Genomic DNA, 26,201 nt, shown 5'->3' with positions numbered 1-26,201 from the left:
TACAGATTCTAACCTTATCTCTTGGTTGATAACAATCATATTTTTATGAATCTAGGTATGCAATAGAGTAAGTGTATTTGACCTTCAGACTACAGATGCTAACCTCATCTAGTGGTGGTGAACAATCATGTTTTTATGAATCTGGGTATGCAATAGAGTAAGTGTATTTGACCTTTATGCTACAGATTCTAACTCATCTAGTGGTGGCTTACAATCATGCTTTAATGAATCTAGTTATGTTAAAAAGTTAGTGACTTTGGCCTCCAGGTTACAGTTTCTAACCTCATCTTGTTGAGGCTAACAATTATGAATTCATGAATCTGGTTATGCAAAAGAGTAAGTGACTTTGACGTTCATACTACAGATTCTAACCTTATCTCTTGGTTGATAACAATCATATTTTTATGAATCTAGGTATGCAATAGAGTAAGTGTATTTGACCTTCAGACTACAGATTCTAACCTCATCTAGTGGTGGTTAACAATCATGTTTTTATGAATCTGGGTATGCAATAGAGTAAGTGTATTTGACCTTCATGCTACAGATTCTAACTCATCTAGTGGTGGCTTACAATCATGTTTTAATGAATCTAGTTATGTTGAAAAGTTAGTGACTTTGACCTTCAGGCTACAGATTCTAACCTCATCTTGTGGTGGCTAACAATCATGTATTTATGAATCTGGTTATGCAATAGAGGGATTGACTTTGACCTTCAGGCTACAGATTCTAACCTCATCTAGTGGTGGTTAACAATCATGTTTTTATGAATCCAGGTATGCAATAAAGTTGGTGAGCAGTGGCGTAGCTTGCCTTCTATTATTACTGAGGCAGGGGGTCTGGGGGAGCAGCCCCCTTTAAGCGATTGAGGTTTTTACAATTTGAACAAGAAGAATCTATTAAAACAAATAGTGGTTGTTTCACTGATTTTATTTCATCATAATAATTTTAATATGCCTTACACTAAGTTATACTACCGATTTATTAGTTGTTTACTGGTACCTGCATCATTTTCAATGTTCAGATGAATACATAAATCTTTTCGAAAACATTTACCACTTTTTCAAATCAAATCCTTTCAGTGAACTTCCCAGATTTAAAATTCTTTACGAATACAAGAGACGGATATGTCAAATTCAAAATTGTCCTGAGTCTATAGAAAATTGTGCATGATTTAAACCGATACTATCTAATCTACGGTCAACTAAAAGTTATAAAAATAACAAAACACGTGAAGATATCACATAATACAACCACTGACAAGTCAGTTTCCTGAACTTCTAAACTAAGTAGTAACTGAAAGCCAGCTCAAAAGCCTAATCTGCCGAAATATTTCCAAGCCGTCGTACTCTAATATAGGTGGCTGTACCTCACTGTGACATAAGATTTAACGTTATATCAGAAGGAAAACATGACCTTGTTCGATGGCCAGAAGAAACCTATACAGAATTTTCAATACAGAAAAACAAACACAACGATTAAGGTTTATTTGAAATACTTTTTGTGATGATCATTTACTCGATTGGTCGTGGGTCATGAATCAACGATTTATAGATAATCATCACAAAACGACGGACGGATTGAACAGCAGAATTTCTTGATAAACTAGGAGATAAACACATGCTACAAGTAAAGTGCACCACGGCACTTGTATTGGTTGTGTTTCGTCCTGGTATTTCTTGGAAGGTCTTCAAATTCTTAAATGGTTTTGAAATTTTTTCCATTCACGATGAAAATGACAACCGGCGAAGTATGCTAACATTTACGCTATTCTGAAGTCTTCATGCTGAATGAAAACAGTATTTGGTGAAATTTTTATATATAAACTGACATAATGTATGAACTAACAGACATATAATAAATACTTCTCTGGAATTAGTAACTCATTTTAATATTTTAAATTCCCTGCTAGTGAAAACTATAAATTTCAAATAGCGAGAATATAACTTGAGAACCGCAACATACAAATTATTCTCTGTGCATGTTGATTGATCTATAATTTATTTTGATTGGTACCATAGTCAATGAAACTGTGTATATGAAGTTCTACATGTAGGAGAAAATGTCGACACACAACGATGTTTCAATTTTAGACGTCACGGTTATAAATGAGGGTTTGAACGCTCAGAATGGGGTTTTCAAATATTTATTTTTAATTATTTTCACTCATAATGTGATTTTCCTTTCTTTTATATTTTACCACCATTTTAAATCTGTATTCTTTTCAGTTTAAATTAATTTCAGGGCATTTTTCTGTTTTCTATAAACCTCATCGAGACCCTCATATACTAGAAATTATTCTCACACACAATTAAATAACTAACCTGATTCAATGGTCAAATGATTCGATTGGGGAAGACTCGTGAGTTGGATCATCGTCTATTCTACTGATTTTGCTTGCAATGGGGTAGGATTAAATAAATCTGTTGTCGATTTTTTTTTTACTCCGACAAATTTAGATTACAGAAAACGACCGCAAAGGGGATTTCCAACTAGGGGAGGGAAATGTTTCCATAAGTCTTGAATTCGCAAAAGTTATGAATTAATAGCGGCAACACGACGAAACAAGTCGGTATATTAGTCTGCTGCATTAGGTGGAAATCGTTTAAAAGATTTTAAAAGAATTTTTTTTTATACCGAGTCAACTGCCTCGGTTGCCTCAACGTAAGCTACGCCAATGCTGAGGTTGACCTTCAGGCTACAGATTCTAACCTCATCTATTTGGTGGTTAGCAAAATACAAGTATCATCAGTGAACAATAATTACTAAAGTTAAAGATGCTCAAGATACATGATCAATGATCTTTTAACATACATGTATACAAACTTCTGGTCTGCAGCATTACATTAAGTTTGAAATCGGGACCTGCAATTGAGAGGATGCTGTTTGTCATTTTTGTTTTTTGGTTATCGTTTTATACAGATTGTTCTTGTGTTGTTCTGTTGCACCACTGTCCCATGTTTAGAGGGAGGGTTAGGCACCTGCTAACATATTTAACTCCACCACATCTGTATGTGCCTGTCCCAAGTCATGAGCCTGTAATTTTTTGGTTGTCATTTGTTACTGTATGGCATATTGTTTTCCATTTATAGTTTTGTACATAATTAAGGCCTTCAGTTTTCTTTTTTGAATTGTTTTACATTTTGTTATGTCAGGGATTATGTACTTTGCCATGTGGTATGGGATTTGCTCATTGTTAAAGGCAGTACAGCGACCTATTGTTGCTTACATCTATGTTATTTGGTCTTTGGTAGAGAGTCGTCTCATTGGCAAACATATCACCACATCCTTTTATTGTATATTCAAGCTAGAAAGTCTCATTTTCTAGTTGTGATTGAAATAATTAAATGTTTCATTTTTCCAGATGTAACATAAACAGGATTTTGTAAACACAATTTTAGTGTCCACAGTTAAACAGTATTCAAAATAGCTTTTTGACCTTGACCTTTGGGTCATAGATTTCAACATTTTCGGACACACCTTGACAAAAGTGGTGACCAACTATACAAACTATCCACAACTAGATCAAGTGTTGGTCAAGAAAAGAGCAGACATAATTGTGGACAAACATTCGGAAATTTTTTTAATATAGGTCTGCAAAATCCTTTTTTTTCTTACTAAAAATAAAAATCTATCATGTTTTTAACATTTATTAAAAAAAATAAATAACACATAATAATAATATTCTAAAAGCATTAAATAATTTACTCCACACAAGGCCAAAAATATAATTTAAATTGTTTGATGTTGCCTACCTACCTGAAAATTTTTATGACACTAATCGTTTTCATTTTCCTGCTCTAACGCTGTCTAAAACATGTAACTTATGTTGTTGCCCCCCTCCCCCCCCAAAAAAAAATCCCTACCTGCACACATGTTCCTACTAAACCCTACAAGGCATGAGTACACAACTTCAAACAAAGAATTTTTAAGGGTGGCCCAACAATTAAATTATTTATACACATACTGTGACATAGCATACAAGGCCATTAAAATCCATATTTAAATTCTACTTTAAAAATAAAGCAACAACAAGAGGTTACAACAATATTCTTGCTGGGGAACAGGACAAAAAGCTTTCATTTATCAATATGATCCCTACAAATTGTTTGTTTTAGGGATATAAACTACAAAATAAAATTTTGCATGTACAGTAAACACAAATCACTTATGGTACTTGGGGATTTATGTCACATAAAACAAATTTAATGATCATCCATCTGACAGTGTCTAGCTGCAATAACACATAGGGACACACTTCTTCAGCATCATTTATTAGTTGTGATCTGTGCCACACTTTGTTTATTTCACAATTTCATAAATATGGACAGAATTACAACAAAACTTGCGAAGTTTTTTTCTATAGGAAATGAAGTAGTGCACTTGCTATTTTATTTTTGATCTGAATTATTTTTTCTAGGTTTCCTATACCATGTATACATGACAATCAACATTTTTGATTATATACATGTATTTTTGGAGATGACAGGCAGCACATGTCTTCCTTGGAGGATGCACATGTATACATTTTAAATATTTTTTTAACTGGGTGGAGGGATTTTCTAGATAAGCCAATTCTACATTATAATATGCATATACATGTATGTATGCCAAACCCATTCAGAGAAGTACCCTGTTAAGAAAAAATGTGACCATAACATCTTTTTATTCAATTCTAAGATTTGGTTAAAAACACATATTTTCTGCATGGTTTTATTTAGCAAAATTAAGCTAGAAATTTGCACAAGGGAGGCAATCTAAAATTACTTTTATAGACTAGAAAATAGCATAGAAAACAGATGTACATGTACCCATTGAGCAACACAAATATTAGGCCATTGGACTTATGAAAATAAAAGAATTCACGGTATATATGACAAAATATTTTAAAGAAAAGTTAATTCTCCTGAAAAGCAGAGTTTTTGCCACCAGTATATCTCAGATTACCAGCCTTATTTCTTGTCAATTGAAAATAAATAAATAAAATTCATATATGGAAAATTACATGTAGATGAAATAAACATAATCAAGAACTAACAGTTAGTCAATTATTAAATGAACATTACTTTCATAATAACAAACTGTTTATAGTCATAAAGACTTGCTTCTGTAAATTCAGAAATTATGGTGATGTTTCTATTATTGTGAGAAATATAATGAAATAATTACATTAGATGTATGTTTCATTATAATACGTTATTCTGATTGGCTACACTGTAATCTTGCGTTATTCCTTAATCAACTTCATTACACAATAAAATTTTATCATTCATGATGACACGAGGTCCCACAATAAAGTGCACAGGTAAATTAAATAAAAACTTTATAAAAATCGTGTTTTCATGATCCTAGCTAAAAAATGTAATTATAAGTATCGAATGCTACTTTTTGTAACTTCATAGGGTTGTAAAAGCGTTGACCGTGTGCACATTTTTAGAACGAAGTGCTTCCGCGCTTCATACAAAATGTACTTTGGTCAACGCTTTTACACCCTAATGAAGTTACAAAAAGAAACATTCAATTCTTAAATAAATGTTGCACAATAACAAATTGTATTATTAACAAGAGTGCACACGCTGAAATGTCTCGCCTTCTTTACTAATCATTGATATTATGTTGATAGTCCTAAATATAAAGCTTTATTACAACTGTCACATAAACTTAACATTAACCAAGTAAACTAAACATTGACCAATGAACCATGAAAATGAGGTCAAGGTCAGATGAACCATGCTAGGCAGGCATGTACAGCTAACAATTCTTCCATACAACAAATATAGTTGACCTATTGCTTATAGTTTAAGAAAAACAGACCAAAACACAAAAACTTAACACTGAGCAATGAACCTTGAAAATGAGGTCAAGGTCAAATAAAACCTGCGTGACTGCCAAATAGATCATAAAATATTTCCATACACCAAATATAGTTGAACTATTGCATATAGTATTAGAAAAAAAGACCAAAACTCAAAAAACTTAACTTTGACCACTGAACCATGAAAATGAGGTCATGGTCAGATGACACCTGCCCGCTAGACATTAAACCTTACAATCATTCCATACACCAAATATAGTAGACCTATGGCATACAGTATAAGAATAACAGACCAAAACACAAAAACTTAACTATAACCACTGAACCATGAAAATGAGGTCAAGGTCAGATGACACCTGCCAGTTGGACATGTACACCTTACAGTCCTTCCATACACCGAATATACAAGACCTATTGCTTATAGTATCTGAGATATGGACTTGACCACCAAAACTTAACCTTGTTCACTGATCCATGAAATGAGGTTGAGGTCAAGTGAAAACTGTCTGACGGGCATGAGGACCTTGCAAGGTACGCACATACCAAATATAGTTATCCTATTACTTATAATAAGAGAGAATCTAACATTACAAAAAATCTGAACTTTTTTTTCAAGTAGTCACTGAACCATGAAAATGAGGTCAAGGACATTGGACATGTGACTGACGGAAACTTCGTAACATGAGGCATCCATATACAAAGTATGCAGCATCCAGACCTTCCACCTTCTAAAATATAAAGCTTTTAAGAAGTTAGCTAACGCCGCCGCCGCCGCCGGATCACTATCCCTATGTCGAGCTTTCTGCGACAAAAGTCGCAGGCTCGACAATAAAAACAGCATTACTTGTATGTGGAACTTTCTTTCATATCACAATAATTTGTATCACTATTTTGAGGTATTTATCAACAATCATGATAATCATGATAATAAATGCACACAATACCAGTAATTTTTATAATTCACTGTATATGATAAGAATAAAGAATAAACATAATCAAATAAACCCCACACATGACAAACTTTAGTTTTGGAATATACACTTAATATGGTATTAAACATGAAGAAAATACATAAACAAAACAATAAAGGTAGATAAGTGGTCTTAATTAATTTCTGATTGTAAATAGCTACAAGTAGATAAGTGGTCTTAATTAATTTCTGATTGTAAATAGCTACAAATGATTGATTTAGATTTTTACTGAAATTAGTTTTGATGCAGAAATGGAATTTCTTTCTGAGACTATTCTTTACTTTGAAGAAAAAATTATGATTTTATCTTATGGTCAAAAAATTTTATAAAGGAAAATATTTTCTTTGATTTAAAACTTATAACATTGCATACATTGTATGTTTTATATCAGTGGAGGTAACTCAGAAAATTAAATTTTATAAAGGAATGTACAGTAAATTTACATATTTTGTTATGTACCAGGGAAACAAGTAATTGTTCTTATCTTTTCCTCCTGAAAGCACATTATAAAAACATCTTCTCATGTTTTATTTTAATATTCTTTCAATTAGTTTTCTTTCTTTTCACACAATAGCGCTATTCCTTGTATAATTCTTACAAAATCTAAACATTTTGCACAATCTGAAGCTTGAAAAATGCTCTGTGACTCATAACTTCTATCATAACTTTGAAAATAGCATGATATAAACTACATTTTAGCAATGTTTGAAAAAGTTCTATCTTTTTAAATTTAGACCTATCTACCTTAAATTACAATGGTAAAACTTTGACTATCATCTAAGCCTAGGTAAGATTAAAATCTAAAGAAAATCACATATCACAAAAAATGTATAATGTAAAAAATATACTACATCTATTGCAGTTGTTACAATGTACTACAAAAGCTCACACAAACACCCACACAAATTAAATACAATAACAAATGAATATTCTCTTATGGTTGTGGCCTGTTCTCAAATTCCGGCATAAAAAGAATATGAAAGTCACTAACGTACAATATATCAAACGTGTATAGAGCAACATTAAAAAAATATGGTTCGAATTATTACAATACATTGTACTTTTCAACGGTGATTTCTTACAGAATACAAACTTATAAAATAAATAAGAGCATTAATGATGGTAAACAAAGCCAAAAATAATCTCAAAATGTTTGTTCAACATGAAAATTACAAATATAAATGATCAAAGGAGTAGTTTCATTTGCCTCAACAAAATAAAATTTTTTAGAACTACATCAAATTTGTGCACATAATTAAATAAATGCATAAAATCAAAAAATATCAATGAATATGACAAGATTTTCAATCTTGTGACCTCATATACATGCCATATCTACATCAAAATTTGTGCCAAATTCACAAAAAAACAAAGAAAATGTCAATGCTTTACAGCAGTTTTCCATCCATAGTATCTTTGAGGAAAAATTGTGCACAGCCAAAACAAATTAAAAAAAAATGAAAAGCTTTCTTGTAGCATTTTACACATTCTTAAATATCAACAGTTTTTTGAATGGGCACATACTTATATACTCAAAACTTGAAACAAAACAAGTAACACCAGGAAATTTTACAAAATATCCTTATTTTGTCATTTTTAATTTATAAACATTAAACACCATTTTCCTTGGTTATGTAAATGCAAATTAAAAACTTTTAAATGTAAACTAGAATTTAGACCAAATATGTGTCTTATTGCCCGTTAGGTACAAATACGCTGGCATGGTCATATAAAAAAGTATAAAAATGTTGTGAAATTGATAATAACTTATAAAAAATGCTGAACATAAAATCAGCAATAATAATATTCTAATTTTGGATTTCTTGGATTGAGACATACTAAAATTTTACATTCATACAAAAATTTTGATTTGATAAGTGACAAAATCTTAAAGTTGGATAGGTCATGGTAAGAGAGGAACAGGGAAGTAACTCTTCTTGTGATAAAGAATTATCTACCTTGGATTCATTATTATTTGTAGGATACTAATTTTATGGATTTTTTAGTAGAGACAAACCACAAATTCAAGTTCTAAGTCTATATTTCAGATGCAGTGATTAGAACAAATGACAAATTAAAAAAAAAAAAAGATTCCACAGTATTTTTTTAACAATGTTTCATTCATCATTGTAAAAATGTAGTACCTATATTCTTCCGATTTATATATATATGTTGGAATAAATTTGCTTTGAATACCCTTTGTAACTTTATTTTAACATGTTTAATAGTGTTAATCTTTTCTGCTGACATTTGTGGGCTTAGTGTCAAATAATTTATACATATTCAGGACAATTAAAGTTAAATGTAAATATAATTTAAATCAGAAGGAATGATATGATTGAAGAAAAGTGTTGAATACAAACTGTTTAAGTATAAGCTGTTGATTAAAAACACAGACAATATAAATCAAAATATGATATCATATGATCAAATTTACATTAAGTTTGCCTCATCCAAAATCATCCCCTCCTATCCCCACCCCATCACACTGTACTCCTAAAACTAAACCTGAATCCTGCAATTTACCATGCAAAGATGTTACATTATGGTTACTATTGATTAAAAAATCATCCATAAATATATAACACAGGGCCCTAGATATTTGTTCTGAGCTACTGCATTTTTCCCACCAGAAACCCTGGGGAACTGTATAGGCATCTTAAAAATTCAACTTTTGTTACTGCACATCATGGAGTATCCCTTACAGCATTTGAAATGTTCTCTTTCTAATTTTTTTTGCATGTCCAAAATCTTTTTGAAAATCTTATAAAATCTTCCAACATATAAATAAGTTAATCATCATCATCTATGTTAGTCAGCATGCAGTATTCAGTGTCTGACATTTTATCTTTATCCTTTTCCGAACCTTTAAAGAATCTGCGATTATACAAAGACAATGCCACAATTAACAAAATCAATCCACAAAGTCCAAATATTATCATAAATACATTGCTAATAGTAGGATATTTCCCATACACCACTTCCTTGTGTACATCTATTTCCCACAAGTCACTAAGTAGCCCATCTTTTCCATTTGTATCATGTCCCATGCCTCCGTAAATGTGATGAAAATTGCTGTACCTGTTGAATGACATAAAGCTAGTTCTACTTCCTGGATAACGTTCTGAATTGGACTCCCCATATTTTCCTCCAGTGTTTCCATACTTGTTGCCACCCATCCATGACCACATTTTGAAAACAAATTCATACCGCCATAAATCATTTAATAATCTGCCTGGTTTGAAAACTGTAACCGATTCAGCTGTGGAATCTGCTCCATCTCCACCAAACATCCATAGATTTCCATTAGTATCCACCCACCCTGTAGCCTTGACTCTACATCCAGGCCAGTTATCCTTACTGGCAACTTGGAAATGACCATAATTGCCTGAATGACATACATTGTCAAAACCACCAATCTTTGTCCAAGAATCTTTTTCAATATCATACCTCCAGAGATCATTAGCATATTTTCCATCAACATATGTCTCACCAGAATCTATTACGGCTGTATTGCCACCAAACAAATATAAAGATCCTTGCTGAAAGGTTGTTGCCCCACTACGAGGTTTGGGATATGAAACAAGAGTTTGACCAAAACTATTTGATGGATATTTTTTTGAGCTTTCCATTTCACTCCATTTTTGGTTAACTAAAGAAAAAGACCACATGTCAAATAATGCTTTGTGTTCTGAATTTCTTCCTCCAAATATTATAAGCATAGTGCTTGTGCACCAGCTTGACTGGTGTCCTCGCCCTGGTGGATGGCTGATTATGGAACCATTACCTGACAATGTAAGTTCTTCCCATGAATTGTCTATTATATTATAAATCCAAGTGTCATCAAGTTTTTTACCGTCTTGATCAATTCCTCCGTAAATAACGATCATTTTTGATGGTATACCACAAATTGAAGGCGAGTAACGGGCAGTTGGTTTATTATTAGCGACAGGTTTTAAAGTACTCCAGTGGAATGTATTTACATCCAGAACCCATAAATCATTGGTGAGAGTAAATTCCTTTGATATGCTATTGTAGGACCATCCACCAAACAGATATGACTTTATGCTATCATCAAACCACAATCCCCCTTCAGCTCTGGATCCTGGGGACATCGCTGTTGCTGAGACATTTGCTGTCTTTTCACCACCATTCCATACAATATCTATATCTACAAGATTAAATAAATGTGTAATCTACTAAATGGTGATCTAAAATCAACTATTGGTATATATAGAATAACAACTTTAAAATCAGTTTTTGAATACAACCAAAGATAGACTCTTCCTTTAAACACCTCTCTCTGAACATTTCCATATTTTTATTAATTCAAATTTCCTATGCCATATAATGTTGAATCTCTATTAATTTTTTTGTTTAGGCCCTTTAAGTTTTTATGTTTAACTGAGATCTGATCTGAAATGTCAAGTTTAATCAAAATCAAAGAAGCATAAAACTCATTATAAAAATTAGGGAGCAATCATTTAATAAAAAAAATAAACAAATTATATGACAAAACAAGGTTTGGCACAACCAGTATTGGACTAGATCTTCTTTGATGAAAAATATGATCCATGCAAAACCAACTGTGTTTCATTTACCTAGGAGGACCTGTACTTTAGAGTTAATGTTCAGTTAATGATTAAGATTAGGTTTTAGGGCTAGTGTTACTAGTAGGTATGGGTGATGGTTAGTTTTAGAGATAAGGTGGCCGAGAACACCGTTATTTCGTAGTGCATTTCTTTTAGATAATAAATTCAAATTAAAAAAAATTGCACCTGCTCTATCTCAAAAAATATTTTTACAGTGTAGTGTACTACTTTTGGGACAAATAATATCAAAATTATAGAAAAGTCTACCAGCTCTAACTCAAAATATGGACAATTCTATGTTAAGAGTTTGACAGCTTCAGACAAGTGTACTAATTTTTGACCTTTTTTAACTGGAACAAATCACTCGTTTACATAAAAATTCATCAGCCCAATTTTTTTAACATGTAATTTCATCCCCCTACTTAATATTTCTTGCATAAAATATAAAGAAATAAATTTGGAAAGTGTATGATAAATACTGAACAAAAATTCAGTTAAGTTAGAGTTTATTTTTTCGTTTGTTTTGAAGAAATAACAATAAGTTTTCAAAATAATTTAACTTTAATTTTTTTTGTTATAAGAATTGAAATATATTAAACTTATCAACTATTCACAAAAAAAGATATTTTATGAAAAATATTTAATAAGTCAAACTGTTCTTGAATAAAAAAATAGAGTGTGGACATGTGAGGTGCAAACGTGAAAGGTACGAATACATGTGTTAAGGGAGTAAACGGACCACACCGTTCCACTTTCCATCAAGTACTGCTCCGGTCTCAAATGGGCATCACCAGCGCTAGTGACGTCTTGTAAGGCTATTTTATTTCTGCTTTATTATTTGGACTACACCAGCGCATGAGAATCAAGTACTAGCACAGTAAGAGTATCCCGACAGGCGATAATTTTTTTGCCGACCTACAACAATTGTACATTCAATTAAGGAAAAAATGACTCTAACTTATGGTTTCATGTGTACATTTACTCATGGATCATGTACTTACTAAGTCATAAACTGAAAACTATCCTTATTTTTTGACCTTACAGTTCATCATAACAAATGGACAAAAATGGCTGTATTTCCACATCAAAAACTACTCTGAGTACAGACTTACCTGTCCAGTTGGAAAAGTTTTAATGCCTGGCATCCACTAGATATATAAAAGTTAAATGCATTTTGTGTTTCAGAAAGATAAAATCTTTTTTGGATTTTGATGGGCATTTTTTTTCCTTTCTGCAGAAGGTGTAAAAATAAACAAACACCTGAATTACTTTGATACTATCCCCTCAGTTAAACCCTTTAAACTCACCTATAGTTGTGTAGATACCTATTGTCTGTCTATTGCCCATGTCAATCAAGGACAATCTATACAATAGACCTATTCACACTTGTATGCAAATTTGTCCGCCATTACGTAAAATCACACAGGTTCCCGTAAACTTTGACATCATAATTCAAAACATTTGACGTCACAATTAAAAAGTGATTGTTGCCTGACGTCAAAAGGTTATTCGGAGAAGATCTAAGGTCATTCAGAGGCAAAATATAGCTAAATACCAAAAGTGTAAATACGTTAAAACAATACAGTTTTTACCTGAGAGGGAACATCTCAAAGTTGTATCCCAACTTAGTTTATTTTTACACCTTCTTCATGAACGAAAAAAAATGCCCATCAAAATCCAAAAAAGATTTTATCTTTCTGAAACACAAAATGCATTTAACTTTTATATATCTAGTGGATGCCAGGCATTAAAACTTTTCCAACTGGACAGGTAAGTCTGTACTCAGAGTAGTTTTTGATGTGGAAATACAGCCATTTTTGTCCATTTGTAATGATGAACCTTACAGTTACAGTTACTTTTTTTATTTTGTTGTACCTACTTATTTTAAGATTTGAAAATACCTGCTGTTAATATACTGGGTATGACTATGGCGATAGTGATGAGTAATTTCAGGTTATCCATCTTATAGATCTGTCAGTTATTCTAGAAGGTAGAGCTTCAAAAATTCTCTTTTGGTTGGCAGTGTAAACATTTAATTTGCGGTGTTTTAAAGGTAAACGTCCGAGGACGAAGAAACGAATGACATTTCCGGCGTAAACAATGGCCGCCCCTGAAAAGAAACTTGTTCGTTCAAAAAGCGGTCTTCGTATGGTGACAGTCGACGACGAAGAAGCTAGTCCATTTCTATTGATTGAGCCACCATGGGTCCCAGATAATGAGGTATACAGCACTGTTTGGCATGCCATTATTTACTGACTTATTGCTGTTCAAATTCTGATCATGTAACAAACATGATACACGACATACACCAGTCAGGGGTATTTTAATATACTCTTGCAAGTATTACTTTAAAATTACCAATACAAGATGTGTTGAAAATGAGGCTATTTTAACTGTTACAATATGTAGTAGGTTTTACTTATTTATCCACGATATTTCTATACTTATTGATTATAATATAGACAACTTTCCGATTCGTGCACTTTCCCGTAAATTTCCTACATTTGTACATGTCACAATGCTTATGTTAAGAATGCACAATAAGAACCAATTGTTTGGTGACGTCATTTAAGGCGATTTGCCTCTGGTCAACCTGTGTTACTCATTCATAAAAACAACTCCTGATTGATGTGTAGACGACTCAAATTCATGCACTTTCCCGTAAATTTCCATGGTCACAATACACCTTATCGCTATTCCCGCTTGACCCGAGAATCTGTCCCGCTCGAACTTTTGACGTCATACAACAATCACTTTTCCATTGTGGCGTCAGACATTTTCTATTATGACGTCAAAATTTTACGGGAACTTGTGTGATGTCCAGTAATGGCGGACAAATAGCGATAAGGTGTATAGATCTTATCGCTATTTTGAATCTGCCACACTTTACCCGAAAATCTGCGACACTCAAACTATTGACGTCATACAACAATCACTTTTCCTTTGTGGCGTCAGACATTTTCTATGGTGCATCAAATTTACACCAGAACCTTTGTGATGTCCAGTAATGGTGGTGATTAGGTGATAAGGTGTATGAAGAGGATCCATGACGATGATGTCAACTCATACCAGATTTTTACCAACTCTTACTTCAACCAACTCTGACCCAATTTTCAGTTGTATTCATATGCAATATAGCAGTTATTTTTGTCATATAAATTTTTTTTTCTAAATAGAAAAATAGATATGTTGATTTAACATTATGATTATAAACTTTACTAATTAGTGATCATTATACAGTGGACCTACAAGCTGATTAAATTGGAGTTTATAAAAAATAAAAAAATGTTATGGGGTTACAGCCCTAACCGTTGAAGAATTTTGGGTCAAAAGCAAACATTTTTCTGGTTTCGGGACAATAACTTGAGTATAAGTGTATGAATTTGTATGAAATTGTACTACAAGGTTGGATTGAATTTTTGGGGTTATGGCCTATCTGCTTGGAAATTAGGGGCCAAAAAAGGGTAAAAAACAAGCAATTTTTTAAACTTTGTTTGAATTGCTTATTTCTGACCAATTTCAATGGGGTTTAAATAATCTTGAAATATTGGTGTTCTTTGATATGCTTAATCTTACCGTGTATTTAGAATTTTGGTCCATATATACAAATTTATTAAATAATTCAAAATAACGTTCTAACAATCAAAGTCATACACAAAACCAATAAAACAATGAAAACTTACCTCCTCCATTACATCACATCAATTGTCTACTGCACCTTAAATAGGTAAAGAGATGCATCATAAAAATTATCAAATTATCAGCATTCTAATTCAAATATATCAATCCACTTCAGTAAAAAATTTAAACATTTCCCACATATACTTAAAAACAATTTCCTCATTATTGACATTTCTGTTCAAAGGGAAATAACTCAAACTTCAATTTAATGATAATCAACTCTCAATCCTTTAAATAAAATTATTCTTTGAATATTGTTTTTATTGGTATAAATATTGATTTTGTTATCAGTAAATTAAAATCATACTAATAGTTTTGTTATACCCATATGCACTTTAACGGTACTACAATGTGTTGATTGTTTGGCATTTTGGCATTGAACAAGGTCATGTTTTTCTCTGACTGTTAATGATGTCTTTACACTAAATCCATTGGATGTTGGATGTGTACTGATTGATATTTTAGTCTTAGATACATGATTTTTTTATTAGTTGTTATTGGCTTTGAACTAGATGTCAGTAACTGCAAGTACTCTCAGATCTGTACTTAATGTCCTTTTTGTTGTTTAGGATGAGGGATGGATAAATACCCTGTCACGTCTGGTTTGTGTTTTTATACGACCGCAAAAAAATTTTGTGGTCGTATATTGGTATGACGTTGGCGTCGTCGTCGTCGTCCGGCGTCGTCGTCTCCGGCGTCGTCGTCCGAATACATGTTGGTTTTCGCACTCTAACTTTAGTTTAAGTGAATGGATCTTTTTGAAATTTGACCATAAGGTTAAATACCACAAAAGGAAGGTTGGGATTGATTTTGGGGGTTATGGTACCAACAGTTAAGGAATTAGGGGCCAAAAAGGGGCCATAAATGAGCATTTTCTAGTTTCCAGACAATAACTGTGGAACGGTGTATGGATCTCTCTGAAATTATACTACAAGTTTCCATACCACAAAGGGATGGTTAGGATTTGCTTTGGGGGGTTATGGCTCAAACCGTTTAGGAATTAGGGGCAAAAAAGGGGGAAAAACAAGGTTGTCCTGGTTAATGGACAAATACTTTAGTACAAAACATAATTTAAAGCAGTGTAAGGGAGATAAATCAAATACATCATTGAAATTATCTCCCTTACACTGCTTTTAAATTATGTATAAAGTAATGGTTAATGAACAATAAAGATAATCTAAAACAGTGTAAGGGAGGTAATCCAAATACAACGTTTTGGTTACTTCCCTTACACTGCTTTTAAATTATGTTTAAAGAAATGCATATTTATAAAGGAAGACCAGTAAAAATATCTGCAAATGTTTTCATCTTTTTTTTTTTACAAAAAATCCATATGAAAGATTTGACACTATATTTTTATTAATTCTATTATAAAATAGATTAAGTTAGCACTATGGTAAATTTAAATGGGTAATTATGGTTGCCAACTCCATTGGAAATTTGAATTGAGATTATGACCATATCTTGAGGGAAAGAATTTTTTTGGGGGAAAAAGGGGGAGGGGGATAAAAAGAAATTGTGGGGGGCCAATTTTTTCTCATTTCAGATTTCAGAAATTAAAAAGAATTATTCTTCAAATATTATTTTTTTTTCAAATTTCAAGAAGTAATCTTTAATTGCACAGTATGGCGCATTAGATTTGTAAAATCTTTGATCACATTTATTTATTTGTTATGCCGAATCTAACAGTGTATTTAGATTTTTAATTTTGGGTCCAGTTTTCAAATTGGTCTACATTAATGTCCAAAGGGTCCAAAATTAAACTTTGTTTGATTTTAGCAAAAATTGAATATATGAGGTTCTTTGATATGCTGAATCTAAACATGTATTTAGATTTTTGATTTTTGGCCCAGTTTTCAAGTTGGTCCAAATTGGGGTCCAAAATTAAACTTTGTTTGATTTCAACAAAAATTGAATATATGGGGTTCTTTGATATGCTGAATCTAACCATGTATTTAGATTTTTTATTTGTGGACCCTGTTATCTAATTGGTTCATATTGAGGTCAAAAGGGTCCAAAATTAAACTTTGTTTGATTTCATCTAAAATTGTATTATTGGGGTTCTTTGATATTCCAAATCTAACCGTGTATTTAGGTTTTTAATTTTGGGTCCTGTTTTTTAAATTGGTCTACATTGAGGTCCAAAGGGTCCAAAATTAAACTTAGTTTGATTTTAACAAAAATTTAATTCTTGGGGTTCTTTGATTTGCTGAATCTAAACATGTGTTTAGATTTTTGATTATGGGCCCAGTTTTCAAGTTGGTCCAAGATAGGGTCCAGTATTTAAACTTTGTTTGATTTCAACAAAAATTGAATATATGGGGTTCTTTGATATGCTGAATCTAAACATGTATTTAGATTTTTGATTATGGGCCCAGTTTTCAAGTTGGTCCAAATTGGGGTCCAAAATTAAACTTTGTTTGATTTCAACAAAAATTTAATATATGAGGTTCTTTGATATGCTGAATCTAACCATGTATTTAGATTTTTTATTTGTAGGCCCCGCTATCAAATTGGTTCATATTGAGGTCAAAAGGGTCCAAAATTAAACTTTGTTTGATTTCATCGAAAATTGAATTATTGGGGTTCTTTGATATGCCAAATCTAACCGTGTTTTTAGATTTTTAATTTGGGTCCCGTTTTTTAAATTGGTCTTCATTGAGGTCCAAAGGGTCCAAAATTAAACTTAGTTTGATTTTAACAAAAATTGAATTCTTGGGGTTCTTTGATATGCTGAATCTAAACATGTGTTTAGATTTTTGATTATGGGCCCAGTTTTCAAGTTGGTCCAAATTGGGGTCCAAAATTAAACTTTGTTTGATTTCAACAAAAAATGAATATATGAGGTTCTTTGATATGCTGAATCTAACCATGTATTTAGATTTTTTATTTGTAGGCCCCGCTATCAAATTGGTTCATATTGAGGTCAAAAGGGTCCAAAATTAAACTTTGTTTGATTTCATCGAAAATTGAATTATTGGGGTTCTTTGATATGCCAAATCTAACCGTGTTTTTAGATTTTTAATTTGGGTCCCGTTTTTTAAATTGGTCTTCATTGAGGTCCAAAGGGTCCAAAATTAAACTTAGTTTGATTTTAACAAAAATTGAATTCTTGGGGTTCTTTGATATGCTGAATCTAAACATGTGTTTAGATTTTTGATTATGGGCCCAGTTTTCAAGTTTGTCCAAGTTGGGGTCCAAAATTAAACTTTTTTTGATTTCAACAAAAATTGAATATATGGGGTTCTTTGATATGCTGAATCTAACCATGAATTTAGATTTTTTATTTGTGGGCCCCGCTATCAAAATTGGTTCATATTGAGGTCAAAAGGGTCCAAAATTAAACTTTGTTTGATTTCATCAAAAATTGAATTATTGGGGTTCTATGATATTCCAAATCTAACCGTGTATTTAGATTTTTAATTTTAAGTCCCATTTTTATACGACCGCAAAAAAATTTTTGTGGTCGTATATTGGTATGACGTTGGCGTCGTCGTCGTCGTCCGGCGTCGTCGTCGTCGTCGTCCTGCGTCGTCGTCCGAATACACATTGGTTTTCGCACTCTAACTTTAGTTTAAGTGAATGGATCTTTTTGAAATTTTACCATAAGGTTCAATACCACAAAAGGAAGGTTGGGATTGATTTTGGGGGTTATGGTACCAACAGTTAAGGAATTAGGGGCCAAAAAGGGCCCAAAAATTAGCATTTTCTAGTTTCCAGACAATAACTTTGGAACAGTGTATGGATCTCTCTGAAATTATACTACAAGTTTCCATACCACAAAGGGATGGTTAGGATTTGCTTTGGGGGGTTATGGCTCAAACCGTTTAGGAATTAGGGGCAAAAAAGGGGGAAAAACAAGGTTGTCCTGGTTAATGGACAAATACTTTAGTACAAAACATAATTTAAAGCAGTGTAAGGGAGATAAATCAAATACATCATTGAAATTATCTCCCTTACACTGCTTTTAAATTATGTATAAAGTAATGGTTAATGAACAATAAAGATAATTTAAAACAGTGTAAGGGAGGTAATCCAAATACAACGTTTTGGTTACTTCCCTTACACTGCTTTTAAATTATGTTTAAAGAAATGCATATTTATAAAGGAAGACCAGTAAAAATATCTGCAAATGTTGCATCATTTTATTTTACAAAAAAATCTATATGAAAGATTTGACACTATATTTTTAATTCTTTTATAAAATAGATTAAGTTAGCACTATGGTAAAATTAAATGGGTAATTATGGTTGCCAACTCCATTAGAATTAGAATTGAGATTATGACCATATCTTGAGGGAAAGAATTTTTTGGGGAAAAAATGGGGGGGGGGGGGATAAAAAGAAATTGTGGGGGGTCAATTTTTTCTCATTTCAGATTTCAGAAATTAAAAAGAATTATTCTTCAAATATTATTTTTTTTTCAAATTTCAAATATTGAAAAATTTCAAGAAGTAATCTTTAATTGCACAGTATGGCACATTAGATTTGTAAAATCTTTGATCACATTTATTTATTTGTTATGCCGAATCTAACAGTGTATTTAGATTTTTAATTTTGGGTCCAGTTTTCAAAATAGTCTACATTAAGGTCCAAAGGGTCCAAAATTAAACTTTGTTTGATTTTAGCAAAAATTGAATATATGAGGTTCTTTGATATGCTGAATCTAAACATGTATTTAGATTTTTGATTTTTGGCCCAGTTTTCAAGTTGGTCCAAATTGGGGTCCAAAATTAAACTTTGTTTGATTTCAACAAAAATTGAATATATGGGGTTCTTTGATATGCTGAATCTAACCATGTATTTAGATTTTTTATTTGTGGACCCCGTTATCAAATTGGTTCATATTGAGGTCAAAAGGGTCCAAAATTAAACTTTGTTTGATTTCATCTAAAATTGAATTATTGGGGCTCTTTGATATTCCAAATCTAACCGTGTATTTAGATTTTTAATTTTGGGTCCTGTTTTTTAAATTGGTCTACATTAAGGTCCAAAGGGTCCAAAATTAAACTTAGTTTGATTTTAACAAAAATTGAATTCTTGGGGTTCTTTGATATGCTGAATCTAAACATGTGTTTAGATTTTTGATTATGGGCCCAGTTTTCAAGTTGGTCCAAGATAGGGTCCAGTATTTAAACTTTGTTTGATTTCAACAAAAATTGAATATATGGGGTTCTTTGATATGCTGAATCTAAACATGTATTTAGATTTTTGATTATGGGCCCAGTTTTCAAGTTGGTCCAAATTGGGGTCCAAAATTAAACTTTGTTTGATTTCAACAAAAATTGAATATATGAGGTTCTTTGATATGCTGAATCTAACCATGTATTTAGATTTTTTATTTGTAGGCCCCGCTATCAAATTGGTTCATATTGAGGTCCAAAGGGTCCAAAATTAAACTTTGTTTGATTTCATCAAAAATTGAATTATTGGGGTTCTTTGATATGCCAAATCTAACCGTGTTTTTAGATATTTAATTTGGGTCCCGTTTTTTAAATTGGTCTTCATTGAGGTCCAAAGGGTCCAAAATTAAACTTAGTTTGATTTTAACAAAAATTGAATTCTTGGGGTTCTTTGATATGCTGAATCTAAACATGTGTTTAGATTTTTGATTATGGGCCCAGTTTTCAAGTTGGTCCAAGTTGGGGTCCAAAATTAAACTTTTTTTTATTTCAACAAAAATTGAATATATGGGGTTCTTTGATATGCTGAATCTAACCATGAATTTAGATTTTTTATTTGTGGGCCCCGCTATCAAATTGGTTCATATTGAGGTCAAAAGGGTCCAAAATTAAACTTTGTTTGATTTCATCAAAAATTGAATTATTGGGGTTCTTTGATATTCCAAATCTAACCGTGTATTTAGATTTTTAATTTTAAGTCCTGTTTTTTAAATTGGTCTACATTAAGGTCCAAAGGGTCCAAAATTAAACTTAGTTTGATTTTAGCAAAAATTGATTTCTTGGGGTTCTTTGATATGCTGAATCTAAACATATGTTTAGATTTTTGATTATGGGCCCAGTTTTCAAGTTTGTCCAAGTTGGGGTCCAAAATTAAACTTTGTTTGATTTTAACAAAAATTGAATATATGGGGTTCTTTGATATGCTGAATCTTACCATGTATTTAGATTTTGGATATTAGACCATAATAGGTGAATGTCCAATTTAAAATTTTTAAGTTCTTAGACCACATTCATTCTGTGTCAGAAACCTATGCTGTGTCAAATATTTAATCACAATCCAAATGCAAAGCTGTATCAAGCTTGAATGTTGTGTCCATACTTGCCCCAACTGTTCAGGGTTCGACCTCTGCGGTCGTATCAAGCTGCGCCCTGCGGAGCATTTTATTGTTTGATGTTTTTCTGCTTTGTATAGATCTGATGAGTTAAGTCTTTTTCAACTGATTTTTATAGTTTGTTCTTATGTTGTGCTGTTACACCACTGTCCCAGGTTAGGGGGAGGAATGAGCGCTCAAAAACATGTTTAACCCCGCCACATTCTTTATGTGCCTGTCCCAAGTCAGGAGCCTGTTGTTCAGTGGTTGTCGTTGGTTCATGTCTGTCATGTTTGTGTTTCGTTAATTGTTTTGTAATAAATTAGGTCGTAAGTTTTCTTAATTTAATTGTTTCATATTTTTCATGTCAGGGCCTTTTACAGCCGTCTATATGGTATGGGTTTTTCTCATTGTTGAAGGCTGTACAGTTGCCTATAATTGCTTACATCCACTTCATTTGAACTTTGGTGGATAGTTGTCTCATTGGCAATCATACCTCATCTCCTTATTTTTATATCTTAAACACACAACACTAATGTCACCTTTTGATATCACTTTTCAGCACTGTTCTAACTACAAATTCACAGATCTAATTAAAATAACATCTGAACCAGTTAGAATTACAATCCCATAAACCACAATTACCAATTCATGCTCAATTTCATGCCACAATTTTATCCCATATTATTATCCTATTTTGCAAAAAAAAATTTAAATCTTCAATCAGTTCAGTATAATATAATTCCATTATCCTTTTAACTTAGATATAATTTCATTCTGCATTTCATTTCCACTACATAATTCATTCTTAAAATTGCTAAATTATCAATATTAATTTCTAAATGCTTAAAATTTAACATTGTCAAGAAAAATTAATTTCCTCCCCTTTCCAAACACCCAAAATCACAATATGTTTAAAAACTTCAATCATTACCTGATGACAAATAAACCTCAACTACCAAACACATCCATCTGTACCCCACATGTAGCAATATTCAAACACCTAAACATTAAATTATTAATTAGTTTTAAAAGGTTTCCTACCTGTAACTTATTATTTTAAAAACTTTCACAAATATTGTCCATTAATAAATAAATAACTTAAATTCTTGGTGTACTTGGATATGCTGAATCTAACCGTGAATTTAGATTTTGGATATTGGACCATAATAGGTAAAAGTCCAATTATCAAATTTTTCAGTTCTTTGTCCACATTCATTCTGTGTCAAAAACCTATGCTGTGTCTTGAAATTATTTAATCACAATCCAAATTCAGAGCTGTATCAAGCTTAAATGTAGTGTCTATACTTGCCCCAACTGTTCATGGTTCAACCTCTGCGGTTGTATGAAGGTTTGCCCCATGGAGCATTTTATTTTCAAGTTGATGTTATGGCAATATTTCATTTAAAAGTAAAAAAAGTCACAGATATACACATTTTTGGGGTATATATTTCATATAAAAACACATTTTTTCAAAATAATTTTTTGAAGGCATTTATGGTTGGGTTTTTGCAAACCAGGTGTTGAAAGACACAGAATTGTCTAAATTATATTTGATTATTTGGTCATAGTTTTTGTCTTCAGTTCTTTTTGTTTTCTCCTGATGTGAACACGCAAAATGTACAATTTAATATGGTTGAAATATATAGCAAATTTTTAACCAAAATTATATACCAGTACTTGTGTTTACTAGTCTGTCAACAGAAAATTAAAATGCTTCACAACAAAAAAACAACCAAATAAATTGATAAACCTGTGACAATTTTGCTTCTATTGGTATCAAGTTGTTTAAAATCCCACCAGAAATGACCAAACAATAACTTTATGAAAAAACATAGTTTTATATGAAATATATATACAATGTAGTGAAAAATTGCAAGTGACGAATACTGATGACAACACACTGTAAAATGGCCGTTTGTTAGCTCAAAGGAACAACTTAGTTTTTGTCTCGCCTTGACGGAATCAAAAAGCGATACATAGGTATGCTGTTTCCGGTGGTTGTGGCGGTGGCGGCGGCTGCGTCAACAATGTAATAGTTTGTGATTAGGTCAGTTTATGGGGGTCCGGGACACCACTAGTGGTAGGTTAATGATATTTGGTATGCAGTTGTATTGGCATTGGCACATCTCATTTCCATGGTGATTATTTGGCCACACCACATCAGTCATGGTTTATTGTCTTTGAAACTTTTGCCCAATTAACATGTATTAGTTTGTGATTAGGTCAGTTTATTGGAAACCACTAGTGGTAGTCAATATTTGGTATGCAGTTGTATTAGCATTGGCACATCTCATTTCCATGGAGATTGTTTGGCCCTGTACCTTTAGTCATTGTTCATTGACTTTGAATATTTTGCAAAATTACATGTTAAAGTATTGCTATTTTAATTTCAACATTTGCATTTTACTATCAAATAACAAAAAGGCGAGACATATCTTTGTGTTAACAGTTTATTTAACTTTTTATGCAAACAAAACAAAATATTTTCTTTCACTTTATGCAACACAAGCTTACATCAATTGACAAATAAATTTGTTACTTCAGTAAAACGTCATGATTTGAATTGCCTTCAGTTGATATTTGATATATTTATTGTTTAAAACATCATATTCCTTTCCAAAGATGGACCAACAATGACCCAAATTCCGTATTCTTATGATGATAACTACAGACACATGCATGGCTCAGCTGACAGGAGTCTGAAAATAATGAGGAAAGGACACAGATTTGAGGCTGGACATAGATTTTACTCATACATACATGTGTTCACATCAGAACACTAAAGATAAATGTTTATTTTTATTTTTTGTCAAGCTGAGCCCATATATCATAATTTTGTAGCAAAAGTTAATTTAAACTAAAGGAATAAGGACCATATTTGGCACCGATTATTAAGTTCAATGTTTCATGATAAAAACATTTTTAAGTTGATGAAAAGATATGTAAGAAAGTTAAATAGAACTATTTTTGTCAAAGTTTCATTGTAAAGAGTTGATTTTTACAACCCAAATAGACTAAAAATAAAGATTTTTGTGAAATTTGACAAAATCGTCCAGATTTCAACCAAATTTAGGCCTAGGAAACATAGAGCGCAGGTGTTGACAAACTAAATATTCCAGTCAGATATGTAAATTGTTATAACAAACGTTATGTTTAAAGATCTTTTTTGTCGAAGGATACCCTCTATGTTTCCTGTCTAAAAAAATAATGGAAATATACCTGTTTTCATTGATTTTTCCTTGGAAATCAAAATGAGTGCTATTTGTGATGTCATGAATAGAATGCTAGTATGTAAATTTTCAACAAAAAGACATATTTCCTATCTAGTCATTGTTATTAGCTATGATTCATTGTGATATTGGTTAATGAATCCTAATTTGAAATTGTAGCTAGAAATTTTTCAATATTAAATGGTTATCATAACATTTCTTAAAATCTAAGGTACCGGTAACAGCCAAATTACAATAAGCCAAAATGTGTGATGCAAATTTAATTAAAGAAGATATTATTGGATGACCATAATACAGCCAAAATGTGTACCGGTATTAACTGAAAGGTGTTGAGCATATTCCTAGTAATTACTGAGCTTGTTCAGTAGGCCCATAATACCAATTGCTTAAATAGTTTACCAAATTTCAGTTTGAATTCATCTCCACAAACTGATCAACTGGAAAAATATTTTAACTAATTACTTCAGTGAATGGTTGTTAGTATGAAGTGAATAAAAAGTAATACTTACCATCCAAATGCAGTTATTTAATGTCTATGTCATGAAATTCAAGAAAAATAAAGATTTACTAAAATATGAGGCACTGGTTTAAAAAGGTCTTTGACATGAAAACTTCTATCCTAAATATATTTTATAAATAATCAGTTCGATCCTTGTTTTGTTGGTCAATATTTTTATACGACCGCAAAAAAATTTTTGTGGTCGTATATTGGTATGACGTTGGCGTCGTCGTCGTCCGGCGTCGGCGTCGTCGTTGTCGTCGTCCGGCGTCGTCCAAAGACACATTGGTTTTCGCACTCTAACTTTAGTTTAAGGGAATGGATCTTTATGAAATTTTACCACAAGGTTCAATACCACAAAAGGAAGGTTGGGATTAATTTTGGGGGTTATGGTAATAACAGTAAAGGAATTAGGGGCCAAAAAGGGGCCAAAAATAAGCATTTTTGTAACTTCCAGACATAACTTGTGTGTTAGTGTATGGATCTCTCTGACATTGTACAACAAGGTTCCATATCACTAAAGGAATGCTGGGATTGATTTTGGGGGTAATTGCCTCAAAATTTTAGGAATTAGGGGCCAAAAAAGGGGCAAAAAACAAGCATTTTTCTAGTTTCATGACAATAACTTGTGTGTAAGTGTATGGATCTTTCTGAAATTGTACTACAAGGTTCCATATCACAAAGGGAAAGCTGGGTTTGAGTTTGGGGGTAATTGCCCTAAACGTTTAGGAATTTGGGGCCAAAAAGGGGCCAAAAAACACATTTTTTTCTAGTTTCCAGACAATAACTTGTGTTCAAGTGTATGGATCTCTCTGAAATTGTACTGCAAGGTACCATACCACAAAGGGAAGGCTGGGATTGAGTTTGGGGGTGATGAATCATAATGGGGGTTCAAAAAATTTTGGGGGGGGATTTATTTTTTTTTCATTTTTTTTCTTTTTTTCCTTTTTTGTTTCTTTTAAAATTTTCCATTTTAAGTTGGTTATTTCTGATTTATATTTAAAATCAAATAATAATGATATGGTAGGAGATACACACCAAACAGGATGTGTAAATTATTATATAATAAGTATTGTGCAATAGCAAGAAATTTTCAATTGCACAGTATTGCACAATAGCAAGAAATCTTCAATTGCACAG

General features: G+C 32.0%; 2 protein-coding genes across 2 annotated transcripts in view; one reads left to right on the top strand and one right to left on the bottom strand.

The window, feature by feature from the left end:
* Positions 1–7,308: 7,308 nt before the first annotated feature.
* LOC127738966 (uncharacterized) lies at positions 7,309–13,404 on the bottom strand. Its single transcript, XM_052250464.1, has 2 exons — positions 13,277–13,404; positions 7,309–10,954 (listed from the first exon to the last, which is right to left on the bottom strand). Exons 1-2 carry the CDS (start codon positions 13,335–13,337, stop codon positions 9,576–9,578), a joined length of 1,440 nt encoding a protein of 479 aa, XP_052106424.1. The 5' UTR covers positions 13,338–13,404; the 3' UTR covers positions 7,309–9,575.
* A 40-nt stretch (positions 13,405–13,444) lies between these two features.
* The window catches only part of LOC127738969 (zinc finger FYVE domain-containing protein 21-like), a 34,963-nt gene continuing 22,206 nt past the window's right edge, over positions 13,445–26,201 (top strand). The window contains exon 1 of the mRNA XM_052250469.1: positions 13,445–13,595. Coding sequence (XP_052106429.1) covers positions 13,476–13,595 — 120 coding nt within the window. The 5' untranslated portion in view covers positions 13,445–13,475. The remainder of the gene's footprint in view (positions 13,596–26,201) is intronic.

This window comes from Mytilus californianus, unplaced genomic scaffold (assembly GCF_021869535.1).
Source record: "Mytilus californianus isolate M0D057914Y unplaced genomic scaffold, xbMytCali1.0.p SCAF_4, whole genome shotgun sequence".
NCBI classification, from domain to species: Eukaryota; Metazoa; Mollusca; class Bivalvia; order Mytilida; family Mytilidae; genus Mytilus; species Mytilus californianus.
The sequence above is the reverse complement of the archived record's forward strand: the minus strand, read 5'-3'. Positions and strand labels throughout refer to the sequence as shown.

Coding starts and splice junctions, on each gene's coding strand:
- LOC127738966 (XM_052250464.1), bottom strand. CDS start 13,337: ATGGATAACCTGAAATTACTCATCACTATCGCCATAGTCATACCCAGT. Junction 10,955..13,276: donor ACCCAGTATATTAACAGCAG/GTATTTTCAAAT, acceptor TTAATCTTGTAG/ATATAGATATTGTATGGAAT.